General features: G+C 35.2%; 1 protein-coding gene across 3 annotated transcripts in view; it reads right to left on the reverse strand.

Annotated features, from left to right (window-relative positions):
- The window catches only part of LOC111049349, a 106,833-nt gene that overhangs the window by 1,209 nt on the left and 81,094 nt on the right, over positions 1-24,530 (reverse strand). For 2 of the 3 annotated variants that reach the window (XM_022335394.2, XM_039436460.1), the window contains one exon: positions 17,515-19,941. In XM_022335394.2, coding sequence (XP_022191086.2) covers positions 19,639-19,941 — 303 coding nt within the window. In that variant the 3' untranslated portion in view covers positions 17,515-19,638. Of the gene's footprint in view, positions 1-9,639; positions 9,643-17,514; positions 19,942-24,530 lie in introns of those variants that run through there. The other variant, XR_005572278.1, reaches the window with a different exon arrangement.

Genomic DNA, 24,530 nt, shown 5'->3' on the forward strand with positions numbered 1-24,530 from the left:
GTTCGTCCCATTAAATTTGATCTAATATTAGTTCCAATTTCCTTGATAGAATAATCAATTTCATGTTACATTTATTAAATTCATCAATACAGTTAATTTTTGATTCAAAACTTTGCTTTCATAGCTCAGATCAGATTGCTGTTTTCATACAAACCTGAAATGGCAGATCATTTGAAAAGCTGTGATACACTACCAATCTGAACTTCAAAAAACAGAGATTAAGTTATTCGTTAGGTCTATTCTATTCCAATTTCTTTCAAAAATAATAGAAATCCTATTTTATAATAAGATAATTTTAATGGGAATAATTCTAAAATAACTTTTCAATATTATTCATACTGGCACCAGAAGGCCTAACCGATATAGGGGAAGGCTAACTGAATCATGGACGAAGTCTATAGGATGGTTAAAGTAATCAACTTTTAAAGTGTCAATTCAGGTAGGTACCTATAATTTATGTTTCTCATACGGTAACATCTAAAAATTATATAGGTAATCTATTCAAAAATACATTTTAAATCACTTATACGCCTTTTCTACTCAAGTTGGTTTTTGGAATGAAGAAAAAATATGGTGGCTGAATATCGTTTGTTTAAATCTGTACAGTCACTGTCAAAAGTAAAATAAACTATTTCTGGCAAACTTTCAACATTGCAAAGCTTGGAAGAGATAATGCTATATTAATGCTTCTTCAAATTATAGAAGAGGATAGCAACACAATTATCAATCAAGTAGGCCTACATCATTAATATCGGGGCAACGAGCTTCGCTCCGGAGTACAAATGCATAGAAGCATAAAATCATATTTTTTATTTATTTATTGATACACAAAACACAATTCTTCCAATTGATTGGGGAAGGATCAACAGGCACAGCCCATAACACTGTTCTTCCCTGATTCTATAAATAAATAGGTCCAAAAAGTAGGTTAATTATGTTTCACACACTTATGAATTTAGTTCCAAACAGAAAAGTTCGAGTTTAGATTTTTCACAAAGAAAATTTAATAAAAAAATAACACTCACTAGTCACTTAAAACCGTAAAATAATTATTAATGTTGAAAATTTTTATATAAGTACTTTAATTAAATTTAAGTAAAAAAATAATGGATCTAGAATAAAATCATATCGTTGGTCATGTCAACAAATCAGATAAGGTTGATCAAGTCGGTTTATCTATAAATATCGGGTACCGAGCTTCGCTCTGGAGTACAAAAGCATAAAGAATTTATTACGAAAGAAGAAATTATAATAATATTCATAGTTCATACAGAAATGTTCTATCTAATTATAGTGAATTGAGATTATAATTCCCAGAGGAATGCAAAAATTTCCCACTTGGGACAAAGGCCCAGTTGCACAAAAGCCGGTTAAATTTTAATCCTGATTAATTTCACGTGAACCAATCAGAGAATAACCCGGCTTTTTTGCAACCGGCATCAAGTACCTGATTGAATGATTACAAAAGTTCAACAGCTGAGTCATAATTTTGACACAGTCCCACACACATGAACTCGCTCACTCACTTCCATCATCAACAGACAACGAAATAATTTATTATCAGCTATTTTTCCAAGGATGAATGATAATTATCCTTTTAATGTCCTTCAGCGAGTTTTCCCAGGGATGAGACCTAGTGCAATCGAATTTCTATATTAAACCTACTATGTTCTGAATTTCGTGAGAATCGTTAGAGCAGTTTTCGAGATCCGGTTACATACAAACATTTAAACACCTAAACATATAAACAGAAATTGCTCGTTCAATAGTATAGGATTGCCAGATTATACTTCTCATGAGATCCACTGATTGATTGCAATAGTTCAACAGCTGAACATAATTCTGTCTCTCCCAAACAGGCACTCGCATCTTCCGTTATCGACAGACGACGAAATTATCATCTGTTTTTCCAAGGATGAATTATTAATTATTATCTTTTCATGTCCTTCAGCTAGTTTTCCCAGGGATGAGACCTAGTGCAATCGAATTCTTATATCATAAACCTACTATGTTCCAAATTTCGTGAAAATCGTTAGAGCCGTTTTCGAGATCCGTTGGACATAAATAAATACCCAAATATATGATCAGATATATAAAACCAAATAGATCAAAAAAAAAAATCAAATACAACCATGTATCGACAACGTCAATGTAACATAGAGCTAAGCTAAAACATTACACATAAAAATTTGTGCACATGACAATATAAAATTATAAATTAGAAAAGTAGTACAGGCATTCTTACTCAAACCTAAAAGTTCACATTTGCATTTTCAAAGAACTCCTCAATACTACAGAAAGGCTTTTCAACCAGTCAAACATCCAATTTTCTTAAAAATACTTTTTGATTGTAAGAGTATTTACAAATGCTGTCAAATAGCTTATTATAAACTTTTTTGCAAATTACTATGACTCCTGAGTGACTTTTCCAATCTACAGTACTGAAAACTCATTTTTGCTTCGTGTATTATGTGACTGGATGTCTTCATTTAAGAGTGATATAAGGCATTTTTTCCAAATAGTATACAGCTAATTCAAAAATGTACAGATTAATGATAGTTTTTATCTCCAGTTTAACGAATAAAGGCTTGCAATGATCCAAATACTTTGCACTGCTCATAATCCTTACAACCTTTTTTTGTAACTTGAGTATTTCGTCAACCCTAGCAGAAGAGTTACCCCATAAAAGTAAGCAGTATTTGATGAACGACTGAAAAAAGGCAAAATAAGCTATTCTTACACAGTGTGTTGTAACAAAATTTTTCAGACGTTCCATGAGATTCACCACTCTTAAAAGCCTCGTTTTCAGATAATCGATATGTTTCCCCCATGTCAGCTGATGATCAACATGAACACCCAAGAACTTAACATTATCAACTACATCGTGTTCAATGAGTTCATTATCGTAAGGTCTCAAACTCAAGATAACATTTTCAGTTTTCCTTTCATTTAAAAGATAACCATTAGCCCTGAATCACACTTCTGCATCCGCCATGTTTACAAGATTTGAGAGTTCTGCAAAATTATCTGAGGTACGGTATTCAAGAACGATGTGTCGTCAGCATATAAAACTGTTTTACCCAATACATTGTGAGGCAAGTCATTTATACTTATCAGAAACAGCAGAGGGCCAAGAACAGAACCCTGAGGTACCCCATATTTTAAATTTACAAGCTCAGACCACTCACCCTTAATACAGACTGCCTGCTTCCTATCTTTCAAATATGAACCAAATAGTGAAAGTGATTCACCTCTGTATCCATAATAATCGAGTTTTTTCAACAAGTCAGAATAGTCAACACAATCAAATGCTTTACTCAGGTCACAAAATGTGACCTGGGTATAGCCCCTGTTCTCAAAGGCCCGAATAACATCAGAGACTAGACTCTCCACTGCATCTACTGTTGCCTTACCCTTTCTAAAGCCACTCCGGTCTCCAGATAATACCTTTTTTCGTTCTAAAAATTCATTTACTTGCTCGCAAATCAGAATCTCTTTGATCTTGGATATAACTGGTACCGGTACTAAGGTAACAGGTCGGTAGCTCTCTGGTTTACCTTTATCTCCTTTTTTGAATATAGGGCACACCTTAGATATTTTAAGAATATATGGAAAAATACCCTCTAGTAGTATTCTATTAATACACAGAGTGAGAGGAGTCACAATGAAAGGTTTTATTGATTTTAAAAAACTGTTAGACATGTAGTAATAATCGTCACTATATGAATGTCTTAAATGCTTTGCAGCTCTCAAGACATCTTCTTCAACAATAGTTTTCCACTTGACATATTTCTTTCCCCAAGTGTTCAAATGTAAACCATGTGAGGTGTGAAGTCTTCTACCAATGTCACTAATATTAATAAATGAAACATTTCTGAAGTGTTTACATAGATTGAAATTTTCCTTATTAGCTTTCTTAATTTCTTGATTGATAGCAGACCACTTGGAAGGTCATGCCTGTGAGGCACTGAGTGAAGCTCCTTCCTCTCATTGCAGGCGATATCGTCCCCCCCCCCCCCAAGAAGACGCTCACATCGATGTCGCTCAGCTCACCTGACTCCCTTGCCACATCCCTGAATTTAGCTCCCGGCTTGACCATTTGAATAAATAAATAACAAAATAAATATATACAGAAATTGCTCACTTAATATAATAGGATAACGTGGACCTCACTATAGCTATTCTATTGCAGTAGCTGTAGCTGTCCACCAGTCTAATTTCAATTTCCGAAAACTCTATACTAGATCAAACATCTTCATTGCCAGTGCAGGGAAACAGTCCTTTACTTTGGAATGTCTACATCTGGGTACTGGGATTTGAAATTTCAAATAGCTTGCAATCAATAGCCTACTTGAGTTTGAAAAAAAATCACTAGAAATATTTCTTATTGAATTATGCAATGTTTGAAGAGAATTTGAATTATGCAATGTTTGAATTATGCAATTTTTTGATATAAAAAGTGGATATATCTCTTTTCTTTAATGGAGATAAAGGGTTAAAGAAACGAGACAGGGCCGCCGAGAACAATGGATGGACAGGTAGAAGTTCTAGTGACCCGCTTCAGTGGTCGCCTATTGCTATTAAATTTCAACATTTTCGTGGTCTATTGTCAAGGTTCTCACTCCGAAGAATATATTGGTGGACCAGTCTGGTTACTTAAAGGTACTTTTAGATGTAAACCAGTGGCAGCCTACAGAGATTGGATAAACACACACACATTGTTATCGACGACAAGTACAAATTCAGTCAAACGTACGAGGTGTGTAAAGCCCACATAGATTTTTGGAGTTAACATTATTGTTTGCCGCCCTTAAAAATTGTACGAGATTGAATAGAACTTGACAATACATGATACACATCATATATTTGCCAAGTTGTGTTCAATCCTTAGACCAGTTCTCTTTTATTATTGGTCTAAGGTTCAATCTAATAGAATTTGAAACGACACAAAACATCGTATGTTCAATAAAAGTATAGAATTGTATGTAACTCAGTTAGTCTGTATACAGCTTGTGAGCAAGTTGAGTTTCATCAAATGATTCATTGAAAATAGAACAATTACAAGCAGGCACGGCCCTAGGGACTTTGCCGCCCTGGGCGAGATCGGCAACTGCCGCCCCCCCACAAGTATCCCGTATTTAATTGTTAATCACGGGCTCCACCCCTTCCTTGAGCGATCGCCTAACGCCGGTTACACATTGGGCGGTTTCTGCCGGGGTGGTAATTTTGCCGTCGCCGCCGTTCGAGCAGTAGTCTATGGACTTGAATGGAAGCTTACACACTGGGCGGCAGAAACGCTGCGTGGCTATATTGCCGTTGGCGGCAGCTGTGCAGCCGTCCACTGCCACTACGGCTGACCGTGTTTTTGCCGCTCTTGTCTACGCAGTGGCGTACGTGACCAAATGGACGTTTACACATTTGGCGGTTGTCTACCGCCAAATATATGTAAATCAACCTGATGGTTATGAAGATGGTACTGATAAGGTATGTAAATTAGAGAAATCTTTGTACGGTCTAAGAGAAACCCCTCGGCATGGTATGAGTGTTTTGATGATTTTATTGACAGATTGGTTTTGAAAGAAGCAAGCATGATTACTGTTTGTATGTTATGGATAAGGATAACATAAAGATTTACTTGATTATGATTGTAGATGATATCTTGATTTGTGGCTCTGACAAACAAGAGATAGATAATGTCAAACAATTACTGTCAAATAGATTCAGGATGAAAGATATGTGTAAAGTGAAAAACTATTTGGGGATTAATATTGAGTATGACTACAATGAAATGAAACTGAATCAAACTTCATATATTGAACAATTGGGAAACAAGTATAACATTGACAATTCCAAACTGTTTAGTACTCCTATGGAAGCTAACAGGCATGGCCCTAGGGACTTTGCCGCCCTGGGCGAGATCGGCAACTGCCCCCCCCCACAAGTATCCCGTATTTAATTGTTAATCACGGGCTCCACCCCTTCCTTGAGCGATCGCCTAACGCCGGTTACACATTGCGCGGTTCCTGCCGGGGTGGTAATTTTGCCGTCGCCGCCGTTCGAGCAGTAGTCTATGGACTTGAATGGAAGCTTACACACTGGGCGGCAGAAACGCTGCGTGGCTATATTGCCGTTGGCGGCAGCTGTGCAGCCGTCCACTGCCACTGCGGCTGGCGGTGTTTTTGCCGCTCTTGTCTACGCATTGGCGTACGTGACCAAATGGGCGTTAACACATTTGGCGGGTGTCTACCGTCGCCGCTGATCAGTCGTCTTACCCAGTTGCTCCAAGTCAGAGGTCTTTGAAAATCAGCCTTTTAATTTGTGTCTTGTTGTAGAGTTTGTAAGTTGTTTATAACATTTATTTTTAAGTGTTTGTGGTTGACGAGTGTGAGAAAATGAGTAAGTTAATAGACAATGAGTTGTTAATATCATTTGTAGAACAGATGCCAGTTTTGTGGGACAAAACCCTCGACATATTCAAGGATCGAGATGCAACAAGGAATGTGTGGAAGGAAGTGTGTATGGAGATTAGGGGGGATTTTGAAACTCTGGATGGCAAGGAAAAAACTGTAATATGTTGTATATCGCTGTCGATTTAATAAAAACGTTCATTTCAATGAATCCAAGCAAGGCGATTTCTCTGCTGTCTTCTTTTCCTTCGACGGCACAAAGAAAGTGGTAGAAGTTGTTGCCTTTCCATTTTAAGTTGAACACTTAATAATATATACTTTTGAAAAGTGTGCAAAATACAATTAACTGAACACTCATGAAACAGAGAAATCACAACACATTTGCGATGAAGAACTACAAGAATTATTTTGGCTACTGATCATACGTGGCGGTAATTTTCCCGCTCGATGTTTGGCGGTATTTTTCCGCTGAATGTGTAAGCTCGACTTTTTTTACGAGGCGGCGACGGCAGTTTCGCCACCTCGGCAGAAACCGCCCAGTGTGTAACCAGCATTACTATTGTGTCTCCGCTGTGATGCGACACCACAGAGTCTCAGTAAACTCTAAAAAATTATGTTTATCAATATTTATTGACATTTAAACAAATATTTGACAAATATAAATATTGGGGAACAGTAAATTCCAGTCAATATAGACATAAAAATGGGGGTTTGCTTGCAATTTATATCGTAGTTCTGATTTTTTAATATTTTATTTGGATACCAAATTCTTCATGTAAAATTCCCTTGTGCTAATACAGAGTGGCCCAAAAAGTTAGTATTTTAGGTTAATTTTCCAGTTTTCAGCTATTTCCGGCAAAATCAGTGATCGGACAGAAAAAAATTGCTCTTGCCTTTTTTAAGATCATAAAATTCTGAATGAAATGAGATCATTCGAAACTCTCTATCTCCAATGAGTACTGAGTTATGATTTTTCAAATATGAGTGATATTTTAAGAAAAAAAAATCAATTTTGATCATATTTAGTATTTGATCAACAATATATCCCAATTACAATCCAGATGTAAAATTCGAAATCCCTCTGGGCGTAATTTTGTGCTCTGAAATCTGAGACTAGGTAGAGCTCTCTATCTCATATAGATTTCCAGGTACACTTGACAACAATAATTGTATTGTGAAAAACACCTCATTTTTAGCTTCAACCATAATCACCATCTATATTGTCCTCACAGTGATATTTCGCACAATGATATAAGCTCATGAGATCATGTTCTATGAGAATCACCCGTTAGTTGCACTTCATTTCAGTATTTCCTAGTGGAGAGGCGCGCGAGGACACGATGAAGGATCGCTTAAGGATCAAGCTATCAAAATGAGAAAGTTTTCTTAGGAAAACATTTTTTTTCAATCACTACTTTCTGAGACATGAGCGCCTAAAGTTGAAATTTTTAATTTTTGGGACAGAACATTTCAAATTCGGTACGAGATGAATCCATAAAATTCAAAAAATGAATTCTTCATGGTATTTTTGATTTAATAAAACAAAAATTTTCTGAAAATATCATTTTTGAGAAAGTTATTCAATTTACTAAAAATGACCAAAAATAGTGTTTAGTTGAGTTTTTTTTTGTAAATTGAATAACTTTTTCAAAAATTTATATTTTCAGAAAATGTTTCAAAATTTTCTTGTTTTATTCAATCAACAATACCATGAAGAATTCATCTCGTACCGAATTTGAAACGTCCTGTCCCAAAAATTTAAACTTTAGGCGTTCATATCTCAAAAAGTAATGATTGGAAGAAAATGTTTTCCTAAGAAAACTTTTTCATTTTGATATATACCGGTACAATTCGAAAAACTTTGAAAAATATCACCAGTACATTAAGAAAGTTTATTTTTAGCCTTTGCACAGCCTTAAGACGTAGACTGTAACATAATATTAGGCCTACTTAACTTGCTAAGTAATTAGAACTACAATTTCTACAAGTTTGTTCAACACACCTGTTTAATTAATTAGAACTCGTCTGACCTTTGCATGGGGAAATTCCTTCACCAATTCTTCAAGATCTGGGGACTGAACTATTTTATGTTCGCTAGACCACTCAGACGTTCCTGGGACATTGTTTATCTTAGAAAAGTCTTCATTAGCTTGAGGTTGAAAAGCTTCTTATATAATTTTACCATTCACATTTAATATCATGAATTTATTATTTATTTTCATTTTAAAATTTTCCGTTCCTTTATAGGGCAGAAGTGAAGGACATTAATTTTTCCGATTTTCTTCTACAGAATCATTCAAAAGTACTTTATAAACATACTGAAATCTTTATTCCTTTCCAAATACTTATTTTTCATAGAGTTTTGAGGTGGGAAATTATTGTCCCACTGCCCTATAAAGGTATCTTATGGAGTCCATCATATTGGTACTTATAGAGCAGTGGGATAATAGTTTCCCACCTTTAGCATTCATCATAAATCACTTATAGATGACCAGGATAAGTTGTTCTCACTTTGACAATAGAATAAATTCAACTAAGTGAATGAGGAATATGATCATTTGTTCACTATAGTTGAACTTTAGAAGTGAAACATGATGAGGAAGATAACTGATTTTTTTTAGCCCTTGCACATTTAAGAACAAAAATCCAATACCTGCTTTCTCAAAGTCGGTGTTATTCAAGCTACATACATTTATATTTACAGGTTCCACCTCGCAAGAAATCAGACCTTGATGAGGAGATGATATATTCACAAAATAACTATCATTACCTCGACTACAGCTATCTACCAGCCTTAGGGTGTCTGGCCTGAAAAATAATTTGTAAAATCCCCTAATGGAATGGATTTCTGCTCATCAGCTACCCTATTTACTACTTCCATTATTTTACTACATACATGTTTCTTTCCCCAAGTGTTCAAATGTAAACCATGTGAGGTGTGAGGTCTTCTACCAATGTCACTAATATTAATAAATGAAACATTTCTGAAGTATTTACATAGATTGAAATTTTCCTTATTAGCTTTCTTAATTTCTTGATTGATAGCAGACCACTTTGGAAGGTCATGCCTGTGAGGCACTGAGAACACAATCACATTCTTTGCCCGTCGATTTTGCAGATCGTGTAGTTTGCTGCGAAGTGCTGAGTGAAGCTCCTTCCTCTCATTGCAGGCGATATCGTTCTCCCCCCCCACAAGAAGACGCTCACATCGTTGTCGCTCAGCTCACCTGACTCCCTTGCCATTGCCACATCCCTCAATTTAGCTCCCGGCTTGACCATATAAATAAATATATACAGAAATTGCTCACTTATTATAATAGGATAACGTGGACCTCACTATAGCTATTCTATTGCAGTAGCTGTAGCTGTCCACCAGTCTAATTTCAATTACCGAAAACTCTATACTAGATCAAACATCTTCATTGCCAGTGCAGGGAAACAGTCCTTTACTTTGGAATGTCTACATCTGGGTACTGGGATTTGAAATTTCAAATAGCTTGCAATCAATAGCCTACTTGAGTTTGAAAAAAAATCACTATAAATATTTCTTATTGAATTATGCAATGTTTGAAGAGTATTTTTTGATATAAAAAGTGTATATTTCTCTCTTCTTTAATGGAGATAAAGGGTTAAAGAAACGAGACAGGGCCGCCGAGAACAATGGATGGACAGGTAGAAGTTCTAGTGACCCGCTTCAGTGGTCGCCTATTGTTATTAAATTTCAACATTTTCGTGGTCTATTGTCAAGGTTCTCACTCCGAAGAATATATTGGTGGACCAGTCTGGTTACTCAAAGGTACTTTTAGATGTAAACCAGTGGCAGCCTACAGAGATTGTATGAACACACACACATTGCTATCGACGACAAGTACAAATTTAGTCAAACGTACGATGTGTGTAAAGCCCACATAGATTTTTGGAGTTAACATTATTGTTTGCCGCCCTTAAAAATTGTACGAGGTTGAATGGAACTTGACAAACACATGATACACATCACATGTTTGCCAAGTTGTGTTCAATCCTTAGACCAGTTCTCTATTTATTATTGGTCTAAGGTTCAATCTAATAGAATTTGAAAAGACACAAAACATCGTATGTTCAATAAAAGTATAAAATTGTATGTAACTCAAGTTAGTCTGTATACAGCTTGTGAGCAAGTTGAGTTTCATTCATTGAGAATAGAACAATTACAAGTATTTAATCACTGATTTAGATTCATTGTAGAACAAACAAGTAACAGATGTAAGGAACATAGTAATAGATAAGTTGGTGCTACCAGCCAGAAGAGCCTTCAAGAAACCACGCGGCGCCACTAATGAGGATAATGAAGTGGAATCAGAGGAGAATAGAGTAGGCTATGCTAGTCGAAAGGATGTACCTTTTTGGAACAATAATCCAGTGTACAGGTAGCGCGGCCCGTCTCGTTTCTTTAACCCGAGAAGAGATAAAGCTATGCATCACTAGCTATGATTGTCAATATAAAATTCAGATAGAGGCAGCGACTTATATTATATTGTTGATTCTGTATAATATAGTCGCTGGATAGAGGGCGAATACAGTATGGAGTGGAAGGTTGAAAAAGTTACAAATACTTCTCCTTCACTCCTTCACTCCTACTTCTCCTCTCTACACTCCTTGTCATTCCTCAGGAGAGTGAAGAGAGGAAGAGAGAATGGTAATGAGTCCACTCATAACTTAAACTTAATACTGAAAAGGTATCGAAAGTAGACTATTAAATGAAAAATAGAATTATACAATGTAGTCCAGGCAATGAATGCTCAAAAAATGGTAGGGATGGGAAAGGAGGTAGGCTAAACATATCAAAAGTCCCCACCCCTACCCCTTGTGGTAGGGATGGTTCAAAGGTACCACTTTTTGGTTTCCCGCATATAACTCAGAAGCTATGCATCTTACAGACATGACTGTTCTATACAAAATTGGAGCTTACATAATTGCCCATAATATTCATCTCACATTTTTTTCTCTACCCTCCATCGCTTTCAAAATATCGGCTCTTGAAGGAGTGATATTTTTGAAAAAAATGTTTGCTTCCAATTTTTTGCTATTTGGATCTTAGAACGTCTAAAAAAGCTATGAAAAAAACATATAGAGCTTACTAAACGTCAGGCTCGCTTCGCTCGCCATATCCGTCTAGCCAGGGGGCTCCGCCCCCTGGACCCCTGACTGGATCGTCCAGGATTCGCTCGCCTGCATTTTTCATTTGAGCATTTTTATCATATTATGTTAGGAGACGATCCAGTCGGGGGTCCAGACTAAACGTCTGGCTAAACGGATATGGCGAGCGAAGCGAGCCTGACGGCTAGTATTATACTATTCCAGGAATAGCTCTGATTGAAGTAGCAGTGCTCAATCAATTTTTCCGCGATAAATGCATTTCAATCTTCAACTTGGTGCCAACCTAACAAAGACAAAATTATTAATTTAGTTACCAGTTAACAATTGTTTCGAAGAGATACTCTCTCTAGATTATAGTTCTATATTAACATATGGTATGGACATTTTTCAATTATAGTTAAGAGAATAAGAAGAATATATATGCTGAAAGACGAACTTTAAACCCTTAAAGCCACCCTTAGAGTTAAAATATTGCCAAAAGATTTCTTAGAGAGCCAACTACAGTATTTGGGACTAGTTACGGGGTGAACACATCAAAAGTCCTCATCCTTACCCAATCTGCTAAAGGGATGAGGGTGGTTTAAATGTTGCATTCTTTAGATATTTGCTTCCACGCTTACCTATCAAATTTGAACGTTTGGTCCGGTAGATTTTTAGTTCTGCGAGTGAGTGAGTGAGTTAGTCAGTCAGTCAGTGAGTGAGTGCCATTTCGCTTTTATATACTGTATATAAGATAGAGCATCAAATTCTCTTAAATTTGATGCACAATTTCACACTTTTACGCATTTCCCTATGACTGTTGCAGCAGCTTCATTGTTGAGTGTGAAATCTCTAGTTTTGCAACAATAGACCAATTGACAAACGGATTAGGAGTGAATGTTTGTAACACAATTTTCAAATTTGCAGCTTTGTTGGGACTAGTTACGGGGTGAACACATCAAAAGTCCTCATCCTTACCCAATCTGCTAAAGGGATGAGGGTGGTTTAAATGTTGCATTCTTTAGATATTTGCTTCCACGCTTATATCTTCTCTACTTGAGAACAATGCGTTCAATCAACTTGACTAATCATTCAAAAATGAATTTTGATAAATTCCCTACAATATTTGTTCAATAGAGCTTTGTGATACTTCCAAAAGCTTTCGAGATATCCGCTCTTGAAAGTGCGGAATTTTTGATCCAGTTTTTTCATGTTTTTGCTTTTTCCAGGCTTACAACTCTCCAACAAATATTCCCCGGTGCAAAGCACGGATTACCCGCTAGTTTGAAATGAAATTGTAATATTTCTTCTTATTTTGAAGTACGATTAGACCTATTATTTAGAACTAAATTTTGCGTGTATTCGAGTGTTAAATTCACTACATTTCTCAATAATAAATCGATGTCCTACAAATTTCTTGAAATTCCGCTTTGACTGACGTTTTTAGAACCCCACTCCCCCCTTCAACAGAAATGAGGAACGTTAAGTTTTCAGAGCAAACCGATGCATTTCCACTATAGGTAGTAGAATATAATTATTATGGCAAATCATGTATCATACAACTCCTTAGTCTTGACTCCTTGAAGCTACAGACGTGGAGATGGTATCTTATGTCAGAGTTATTATACAGTATATAATGGATAATAGTTATTAGATATGATACAATATTGAGATTTCATATAATAGCACATCATATTATAATAAACCGTTAAAATGGCACGCTTTACAAAAATATTGAAAAAACTATTATGTATGTGAGATTTTCTTTTGAATAGAATTTTATTATAATATGATAATTAATGCAACTATTTTTAGTATAGTAGCTACTTGTCGATAGATTCCTCAATTTCCCCGTAAATGGTAGAGGGAATATTACTGGAAGATTTTATTGATGGATTGAAAGTTGAATCATCAAGTTCTGTGGATGAGATATAGAAAAAAACAGTAAGGTAAAAGCCTTCAAAAGCATGCAACGTGCCTGAAAAGTCAAATTCACTTACCAGAGGAACCATCCAAGAGCGAAAAACTCCTTCTTTTGATGTCTTCTAGATCACAAACCACCTCTTTGTCTCTTTCACACATATTTGCAAACTATTTGAAAGCGTAACCGGATAGGCCTACTCGAGCTCGAGATGAATACCTCAAGAGAAAAATACCTTGTAATGTTTTCAGAATGATAACTCAGTCTTGTAGGCCTATTGAGAAATTGAGAATGGATTTCATTCAGTCAATAATTTCAATATCTGTAGTTGATAGTTCATGTTGGATGTGAGAATGGCATTTAACACATCACTTATGTGATTTGTGAATTCGTAGAAACAATATAAATGATTGTCTCCAATTTCAATAATACTCCTGGTACGGCATGAAAATTATCATTCCATTGGTGAACTCTTCTGTTGGAATCTAATTCTGACTTGACATTAAAAATAGTAGATTCTATTGATGAAGGTTTGTTACCAAATATTAATAATAATTATTATTGTAGAATTTATTATGGGCCAGGAGTGATACTTCCTTTGAGCAATTTCGCAAAGTCCGGTCAATATCGCCGGTTTTGGAGCTGCATGGCAAATTCTCTCACATCTTCAGTTGCAAACTAAAATCGACATGACTATTTCCATGGATTGCAGAGGGTAAACTAGTTCCCGATTTCCCGTATTCACATTTCGCGAGCACACAGCATGTCATCGATTGTTCCTTCTCACGTGCACCCTGAGGGAGCAGACACACACCACACCCATACACCGTACCACGCCATTTTGTACTGACATCAGCGCCAAACGACTCACTGTACTTCCGCCAAAAATTTCCCTCACCCTCCATGAATTTCCCTTCTTTTTGGAGTTCAAACAGATACAATCTCTGGAAAATTCAAAAACACATTAGCCTCGTCAGATTCTATTATGAAATATTTCTCCCTCACATCTCACAGCCCAGAATTTTCGGAGATGACTTCCTGCTACCAGCTTATTTATTCTATAGAAATCTTCAACAAACGGTTTAATTGAGAAAAATATATAAAACTGCTAGGAGATTATGAGAAATGAGCTCATCTAGTCTAAATAATAGAGACATTATTCAGGTGTGTCTTCATTGTATATTTCTAGCAAAAAATAAAATTATATTTAATGTGTCAAAAACATTTGACATTACTGAGTGATTTGGAGAGTTCATCTCTCACCTTACTCTTCCATTTTCAATGTAGGCCTATACATTAAATGTGAACCATCATGATGTTCATGGAAATTACGTAAAATTATTATCAATTTATAGTAGGAATACAGTAAAAGAACAAGAATAATTTTTTCTCCAGTAATTTATTATTGATGAGGTTCAGAAAAAGTTTAGTAGAATAAATGCTAGTTCTGCGATTCCAACTTACAAAAAAGTAGCATATTTTAAAAAAATAATGATAGAAAATCCTTACCTAGTTCATATATAAGCTAATATTCAATTTCATCCTTCAACATAATATTTTGTGCTTTATTAGCTTAGTCAGATAAGATGAGAGATAGATAACATAACCACCTATTTTTAGATATGGCTACGTAGAAACTGGAAGGTACGTAGCTTATTTTCTTTGAAGGGCTGATCACTTGATAGCTAGCCTACCAACCACTATGAGATTACAAACGAATATATTTTGGCTACTAGACACTACTAAAGGCTAAGGAGAGCTCGATTGTAGATGGAATAGAAAATTTATTGTTATCAATAGTTATTCACTGAATATGTGAATGAAAATCCTTTTTTAATAAAATTAACCATTCTAATGAGCTTTGCATATAAACTTTAAACATATAAACAGTTTTTTTTTTGTAAATATAGGCCAAAAAATTAAGAACAAGCCTTACAATGCCTTACAACAAGCAAGCAATGGAATACTTTGCTTGAGTGGTTTTTGATAAGATAGTGTATGTACAACAGATTTATAAGGTCTTTAAAACACTCGTGAGAAAATTATTTCAGAAAATTGTTTTATTATTAAAAATAATCTTGTGTCCTAGTGTTTGTTGTGAAATAAAAGACAAATACCATTTATGTTTTATTGAACTATCTATGAGTTTGCAAATCTCGGTACCTAGAGGATAATATTGGAATTCTGGTGGCTCAGAAGCCACCTGAAGCTGTAGGTACGTACACTCATACCTCATCATCTCATTACCCTCGTAGAAGTCTGAAGCTTATAATTTGAGCATCAACCCATTCTAAAAACAAAAACTATTATAATATTGACAGCAAGAAAAGACTTGTAATCTCTCATGATAGGTACTTACTTAAATTTTTTAATTATGCTTCAATTTATAAATTATGACAAAATCATCAGATTGTGAACGAATACAATTTGGGGAATTGAAAGACCAGTGTCGAGTTTCCTTTAGTGTTTTTGGGCATTTTGCCATGCCATGGCTTGACCCGGTGGAGATGGTATTTGCAATTAGTGCGCAAGTCTGACAGTCACTGTGTGTGTGTGAGCGCTTCTTCCCTACCAGATTATCGATCCCACTCTCACGCACTCGCCAGCACACGCACGCAAACGCATTACATCTCGGCCTGTTTGTTTTGCGTTTCACTCTATTCCGTGTATGAAGGGTAGGAGGACATCCACGCCTCAGGCTGGATCACGTCTCCGAGACTTTTATGTCGAACTAATCTTTCTTGAGCAGTCAGCCGTCCCTTCTGCTTCTGATCTGCAGAATAGGGGCTGCTGCTAAAGTCGAGTTTATTCGATGCATCCCAACTCGTCTTATTTGATGAGCTGAGTCATGCAAATATCGTGAATTCTATCTCAATAACCAGATACAACATTTTTAAACCTAAATATTCTTGGAGGGGAAAATGAGGTGCAATCTGCTGAGCTATTGACGATGTCACTTGAAAAGAGCGCCTCACTTTCATTCCATAAGTAATTCAATCAAGAAGAATATATACTCTATATTATTCCAAACTTTCCTTCTTTCGAATTGGAAGGATGAGAGGAATACAACATATCTTTGGCCATGAACTGTAATCCACTTCTGTGTACAGCATATGATCAGTAATGAAATATTTAAGAGAAAAAGAATGGAAGAAGATAGAGCAAAAACTGTTAAGTTTTTAATATCGTACAGCGCATACAATGTCATGTGGTATCAAATTATTGCTGGTTTTCACCTCAAGCGATTAAATGGATTGTCCATTTTCACATGGTTGTGATCACAACTACTCTTGGAAACTGTTTGATTAGGAGAGAGGACGGCTTGGACTATATAGCTCTGTCCTTGTTGGCCCAGCTACAGTATATAACAACAATTAACACATTTCATTATTTTTATAGTACCATATAGTAGGCTACATATTCATAAATGAAAAGTTGATAAAATGATCTATAATTATGTTTTCCGATCATGTTTATTAATTGATGTGGAGCACGTGATGCTGGAGCTCATACAATGAATATTGGAAGGCTAACCAGTATAGAAACGTACAAGTTTGAATTTAGAGAGTCATCAACAGTTACCATGCATAGGCATGCATTAGAATTGTTGTACGGTACGCAAGTCAAGAAAGAACATTACAATAAGGATTTTGACATATCCTTGACATAACAAGGAACTCTCCGAATAACGGCTTGTAGAATTATGCCCTTGTAAAAGTATAATAAAAATACAGTGTTCAAAACCGCTCTAGCACACCGAATGTTTTCTTCGCAGACAACTTAAATAATATGTTCACATTACTATATTACAAACTGAAACACAAATCTTAACAGTTGGTTTGACGAAGTAAAGAGTCAGGATAGTAACAATAGAGATACACGAAATGTGACTTTGGTAATTTGGCGGGAGAGTTTTGAATTATCTATTAAGCTCTTTTCATATTTCGATTTATTCATGATGGTTCAAAACAAGGAATAAGGTGAAAATATCGTAAGTGGAGAGGTGTGTAGTAAAGGAATGGATCTGCAATGAAAGGGAGTTTTCAGTGAATAATATACAACATACAATTATTATTTCTAACAATGAGTTTTTTAATGAATACATACAATATTTAGTATTATTTACAATACTCATATTTACATAATACTGAGCGATGATAATGAACGAATCTTACAAAAGAAATGGTATTGTTACCATGTTTGAAAAAGAAAATATTTTTATGATGTTTTAAAATAAAACAAAAGTATTCGATCGATGATGAGATAGTAAAAGGCACAATATTGTTCTATGTATACAATGTATATTAACCTTCCGGAAGACGCGCTGTTGTAAAAAGTACAACAGTGTCAGTTTTTTGCTGCACAAAACTTTCCCCCCATCACTCCACTGAGTTGCAGTATCAACCGAGCAATGGTTCAGTCTTTAAGTGCCATTTAGTCGCGACAGTGCATAAGTCGCACTGTGCATAAGATAGGGAAATACTGTAAACGATCCAATAACACAAAATTGATGGCTTTGCTTGCTTACCTTATTGGGATATGAAATGGTAATTATTCAAATGTTCATAGGCGTGAAATAATCCAAGAAGATGGAGAAAGTAATTATACAATTAATTAATATGTTTTGACAGTAAACAGAGTAAATAACACTTGGAAACTTGAATGCTGTACAAAACACGACTGCTCGTGTGTTAGAGTAGAGCGCGACTACCGGAACGTTAATAACATAAATTGGAACATAAAAAAATACACTTACAACATACAACATTTTTCAATAGTCGACGTGTCATAATATAATATCGATCTTCATTAAAATATTATATTCTGAATTGAATAAACTATTCATGCTTATAAGTAAAATGGAGAACATCATTTCTGTCACAGGTACCGTACCTTCCACAATACAAATACTGTTAAATACAATAGGTCGAATCAATAGATTTTCGAGGAAATAAATTGAAGAAAAAACTTTTAGTATTCTTATAATACAGATTATAGTGAATAGTACATTCAGAGAATAAAGCTAAACACACATATGATACATAAATTAGTTAAAAACTTCCACAAGGACTGTTTCTTGAAAGTTCGAAGCTTTGGCACTCATATTGAGCCTTTGGTTTGTCAAGGTACAACATTTCTGACCTATTCAGGTTGCTAATCGTTTAAAATCCATCATTATTTTTCTCTACGCCTCTTAAAACAATGAAAACATGTAAAACCTAGTATAGCCTACAGTAAAAAATAAAGAGCTGATTAAAGCATTAATACAATAGATTATAAAGGCACTATATGAAGGCAATAGTTCTCTAATACTGTATCGGCTACTATGTGTATTATGCCTGATAAAAAACTATAACTCCCAATAATAATTTCAAGAAAGTCCTGGTTGATGATGTTTAATTGATTCAAAGTAAAGAAGAGCCTTTATTTATTACATAAGGAAGGACATTCTTTCCAGAAGCATTATAATAAATCACTTCTGGATTTTTAAACTGGGTAAATGACAATTCTTTGAATATGAATGAAGAGCTGCCAATTCAAGTGATGTTAGGTCGATTAACATCTTATTCACAGCAAAGTCTAGAGATTGTAAGGTAATGACCCTCCGCAAAAAAATCAAAAACGTTTATTTAACAACTGGATTTTAAAGAATTTTGACACGAAAACAAATCAATACCGTACGAAAAATATTAGATAAATCCGCACCTAATTGTAATGAGTATGAGTCCCTCTCATCAATCATTATCGAATCACAAGCATACTACAATGATGGAATGATAAAACAGGCATTAGCCCAAAACATTCTTTGTATCTAAATCCAGTCTATTATGATAATATTTATCAATACATTATCCTGACTTTTGATCAGGTTTATTCTGTAACATGAAATTATAGATCAAATCAATCCATCCGCTTGACTCTGAGAGTAACTTGTCATAATATTATAGATTAAATGACACTTCTACATTAAACATCTATCTATATGCTTGACATCGAGAGTATTTCAGAATTATCAACCTAATATCAAACTCTCTTGATTTCTCTTGACTCGGCTAATATTCTATCTTGTTTCTCTCGATTAAGCTACGTAATACTAGTGAGTTGCATCAAAGACAAAAGAATAAAATTGAAACTTGTAGCCTACTACGTATGCAATAGATTATACTATTGCCTGTGGAGATGACAGTAGTTGTCTCATAGGAAACCGGTGTAGAATACTTTTTTGAGATCGGGCACACTGCCCGACCTGTCTGCAGAGTGTCGACAGACGTCGCCGGTGTCCAAGTAGGAGACGTCAGAGTGGCTGAGGGCGGCGACCAGCGAGTCGACCGAGAGAACCGGCGCCAGGCGTCGCGGCGGAGGCGGCGTCGGGGGCACTCCCAGGCGTCGCCGCCCCCCGGCCACTGGCTGCTGCCTGTACAGCGGCTGCTGCTGTCTTATTGGCACCTGTGACGTTTCCACATCGCTGCTCAACGACATCTTGCGTCTGTTCTCACCCTGCCAACACCAAAACACACATTATTCATTTTATTTACTAAGCTAACATTTTCCACTTGATTTGATATTTTATTCACTAAGCTAAAATTGAAATATTGATTTTATTGACTTAGCGAATATGTTCGAGATTCAAGTTGATTCTCAAGTTTAATGACTCTTTTTAATGCATTGTAATGCGAATATTATACACATCATTAGAAGGGATAAAAAGAATCATTACAAATATTTTAAGTGATACTTGTAATGACTTTTATATCCCTTCTAATGATGTGTATAATATTGTTTGCATTAAAATGATTATTATAATTTATTAATTAAATTAAGTAGTTAACGTAGCAATAGAACTGAACTTGTTCCTTTACAGCCATCATTCTGAGGTTGAGAAGGGAAAGAAACGTGACAACATATTATTATATCCTATAATAATTCAATTAAGAGGATATCAAACAAATTGATCACTCTATTTATTGTAAATTAAACTGCGATGTAAACTGTTGAAATGCCGATTCAAGATTCCTGTCAATTGATTACATCCTCACATACACACACATATATATGGTATATATATTTCTCACAAAACTGAAACCAATCCTTTGGAAGAGATATGTCGACGATATCTTTATCATTAGACCTCATGGTAAAGAAGAACTTCTCGAATTCCTCAATCAGCTAAACCAGATACACCCCCAAATACAGTTCACTCTCGAAATAGAAGAAGAAGCTACACTACCGTTCTTAGACATTCTAATCACCAGATACAAAAATGGCTGTATGGAACACTCTGTATACAGAAAACCAACCCATACAAATATATACCTGAATGCACTATCTCATCATCACACCGCACATTCTTTCTCTGTAGTCAATAGTCTAATCTTTCGATCTCTCCATCTCACTGAAGAAAAAAGCAAAGAAAATGAGATCAAGACAGTCTAATCCATACTCTTCAGTTAAATATTGCAATGGTTACAATAGTAGAATTATTGAAAAATCATTGAAAAAACAACTGACACCTCCAAAACCTGAAAAAAATCTCAAGGAAGAGAAAGCATTTGAAAAAACCGTCCTCCTTCCATACATTAAGGGTACCACCGACCGAATTGGCAGAATACTGAAAAAAAACATCAAATCTAAACTCAGTCTACAAACCTTTTCAAACTATTTCGAAATTCCTAAAGAAACCCGTTCAGAGATTAGAATTAGAAAATCAAGGCGTTTACAGCATTCCCTGCCTAAATTGTGACAAGATGTGTATGTAGGTCAAACAAATAGAAGAATATCAAACAGGATAAAGGTACACAAACTGAGCATAAAAAACAAAACAATCCACCTCAGCTCTTTACAACCACGAGAAAAACCCAGGTCACAAAATAAACTTTAAAATTTCGACAAATAACATTCAAGATTTTCGGGTTAGGATTGTACGAGAGGCTCTGGAAATATAAAAACAAGGTAGCCTTAACAAAAGGGATGACAGTACAAACATCTCTTCTCTTTGGAAAATCATTCTAAACACATCACAAAACCCACACACTTCTCCGGGAATTCCATTCATCCATCAGCGCCAGGCCGAGCACGTGGAAGAAGGAGAGGGGAGGAGGTACTCCCTTCGATCACGAGCAGGAACTTCGAAACACAGGCTGGAGTCAGTGTAGCATTACCTGCACTCCGAAGATGTCATTTGGGATAATGACGAAACGTCAGCAAGTGAGTGAAACTGCTTATCAGATGTACCTGGTTGATAATTTAGCATGTTCATCCATCCGCGAATTTTTAAAAGTTAACATATATATTATACTCTCAACAACTAACTATTCAACAGCATTGTTGAATTAATTTCAAATAACATTTGAAAAAACAATTAATTTCAATAAACAAATTTATTTCCTTTTTTTAATTTGATGCATAATTTGAAGAGATAAGCCAACACAAACTCAATTCCTATGAAAAATTAGGCTAAGTGAAAGGTGAAGTGTGAGAACGAAGTGGAATTCCAAGTTGCCCATGGACTGAAGGACGGAAAAATATCTCCTCACATTCATTTATTCATTTATTTATTCAACTTCCAACGGTACAACACAGATTTTACAAAGAAAATAACAGTAAAAGCCAGTTGCAAGCAAAGAAAGTCAATATAATATGCAATATTTTTGAATATCAGATTGATGAAGAAATACAGCGAGTCAAACTTTTAAGGCTAGTGAGAGATTGCAGTAAAAAGAAAGAAAATCCAAAGCTACATTTGAGAACAGAATAGAAATAAAAAAATAACTTACTCATAAAATATTTTCAATATCATTATTTCTTGATAAACTTGATTTTTCATCAACTTTTAGCAAGACAACAATGCTTGTCTATCACTTTGAAAGAATCTAATCTCTCGCTTCCAATATGTGTTTTCGAAAACCCTGCTAGCATAATTATATATCTCATCAAGTCAGAAGATCACATAATTTGATAACTTGAAAGAGGAAGACTGGAAACTGCGGATGTAGAGAAAGTGATAAACAAACTGATCTTTAAAACCGGATACAGATTTTACACTCTATTTTTGACGGGGATCGAGCAGTCTTTTCCACAGTTATAGTATTAATTTAATAAGCTGCGCCAGGGCAAATGGAGCAGTATATCTATGATCGTTCCATCGTTTGGCTATATTTTTTTTCGTATATTATGTTATGAGAAGCGATAGAGATTTGTGTAAGTAAAAATAACCTACATAACAGATTCATGCACTGAACAACGTTGAATATTGAATAATGTTGTTGAGCGGGAAAGCAGAATAAATTTAATCTAAAATTCATATGAATGGAATGGGGATACTGGAAATGAAGCAGGAGATTATTGAGTCTTAGCTAAGACTGCTCAGATATAAAAACCTAATTTGCAAACTTGAAATAAGTTGAGATAGGAAATTGACAACTTGGATAGCTTACATCAACCTCTTGAACCTCACATCATTACAAAATTGTTAACTGAGAATCAGGATCCGATCTATTGAATTTCTAATACTCTGAATAGATAAAATTACTGTCGACTTTTAGTGGTGGAGAAATACTTATGGATAACTTCAACTCTCAAGACTAATTAATCAATAATACTAAATTAAAAATGGAGAATTCAGATCAAGTAATTTTACAACTATTACCATCTATCAATCCATAAAATTTGTGCTCCATTAAATCGTCTTCGTAGTCAAGTGAATTCTATATCCACAAAAACCAGCTTGGTAATAAATCAATTGAGTTTAATTATTATATTGTTGTGGAGTCTTCAAACGCTCGTTAAGGATTCACCATAGTTATTAGCAGCTGTAAATCGTGAGAATCCTTCCGGGAAATTTTTCAACTCAGTGAAAGTGAACATTGTGATAGTAAACCTATTAATAATAGATTGGTATATCTAATAGCCCAGCATTTCCCAGCCCCAAACAAATCTTTTGGTCATCAGATGAAAGCTGAATTTTCGACAAGGAAATGGAATGATTGAGAGCCGCCAAGAGCTGTAACCTTTGTTGAATAGTCGCGAGTATTGGTCGACATTTTTCTCCACTTTGATGCCATTCGATGCTCGCAACGGACGACGACACGACACACATTGCATGAAATATGGTCGAGCGTCTTCGCCAACAATGCGGATACCATTCATATCATGCTGCTAAGAGAAAGTGTCAACTGCTTATAGCATTATGACAGTCTGATCTAGTGTACTAGAAGGAGCAGAGACATTATGCGGATGCGCAATCTGCTTTCTTTACCAACCAACAGATTTCTACGCAATGCGTACTATACTGGGATATGTAATACTTTGTCTAGCGTTTTGCGAGTTTAAAGTTTTCGATTCTCACCCACAACATTTGGTCTCTTCCTCACACTCATTTCCACTCACTCTCTCTCTCTCTCTCTCTCTTCTCTCTCTCTCTCTCTCTTCTCTCTCTCTCTCTCTCTGATATGTCCAAAGCTCCGCCAATTTATGTAGATACATAACAATATTATCTATAGTTATATTCCAAATTGCTTTTATCATATCATATAGGCCTACAGTTCAATAATTATATTCTTAGTCCATATCATGTACATTCATCTATAATTTTGCTGTATTGTAAGCTATTGTATATAAGTGTATAAGCCGTTGTTGGCTTATTCGCTCTTCTAGGTCAAATTGTATGAATTAATTCTCATCAATAAATGATAATGATTGAAGGATTGAACTTAAATTTACTATCAAAATTGAAAGAAAAGTCCACTAACATAAGAAAATTGAGAAATAACGTAATAATTATTGTAAAGTTTTTATTTTTTAAAAATTCATCTCGTCTTGCAGTATTGAAATAGGATTCATTTTCAAATAAACTCATGAATGTAGTTTTAGATTGTCTAATAAAGTATGAACCATTTATATTATATGTTGTTGCTAAATTATTCACAGTAGGAAGTTTTTTTTTCTTTTTCCAAATAATCAGTAGAATAACAATCTATACTCTGAGTTTTCTACTCTACACCATTCATACATTATACATTTCATTACTCTACACCATTAAAATTTACATTTCAATTTCCGATTCATAAGTCAATTTTATTTCTTGTAAA

Source organism: Nilaparvata lugens, chromosome 1, assembly GCF_014356525.2.
Source record: "Nilaparvata lugens isolate BPH chromosome 1, ASM1435652v1, whole genome shotgun sequence".
Lineage (NCBI taxonomy): Eukaryota > Metazoa > Arthropoda > Insecta > Hemiptera > Delphacidae > Nilaparvata > Nilaparvata lugens.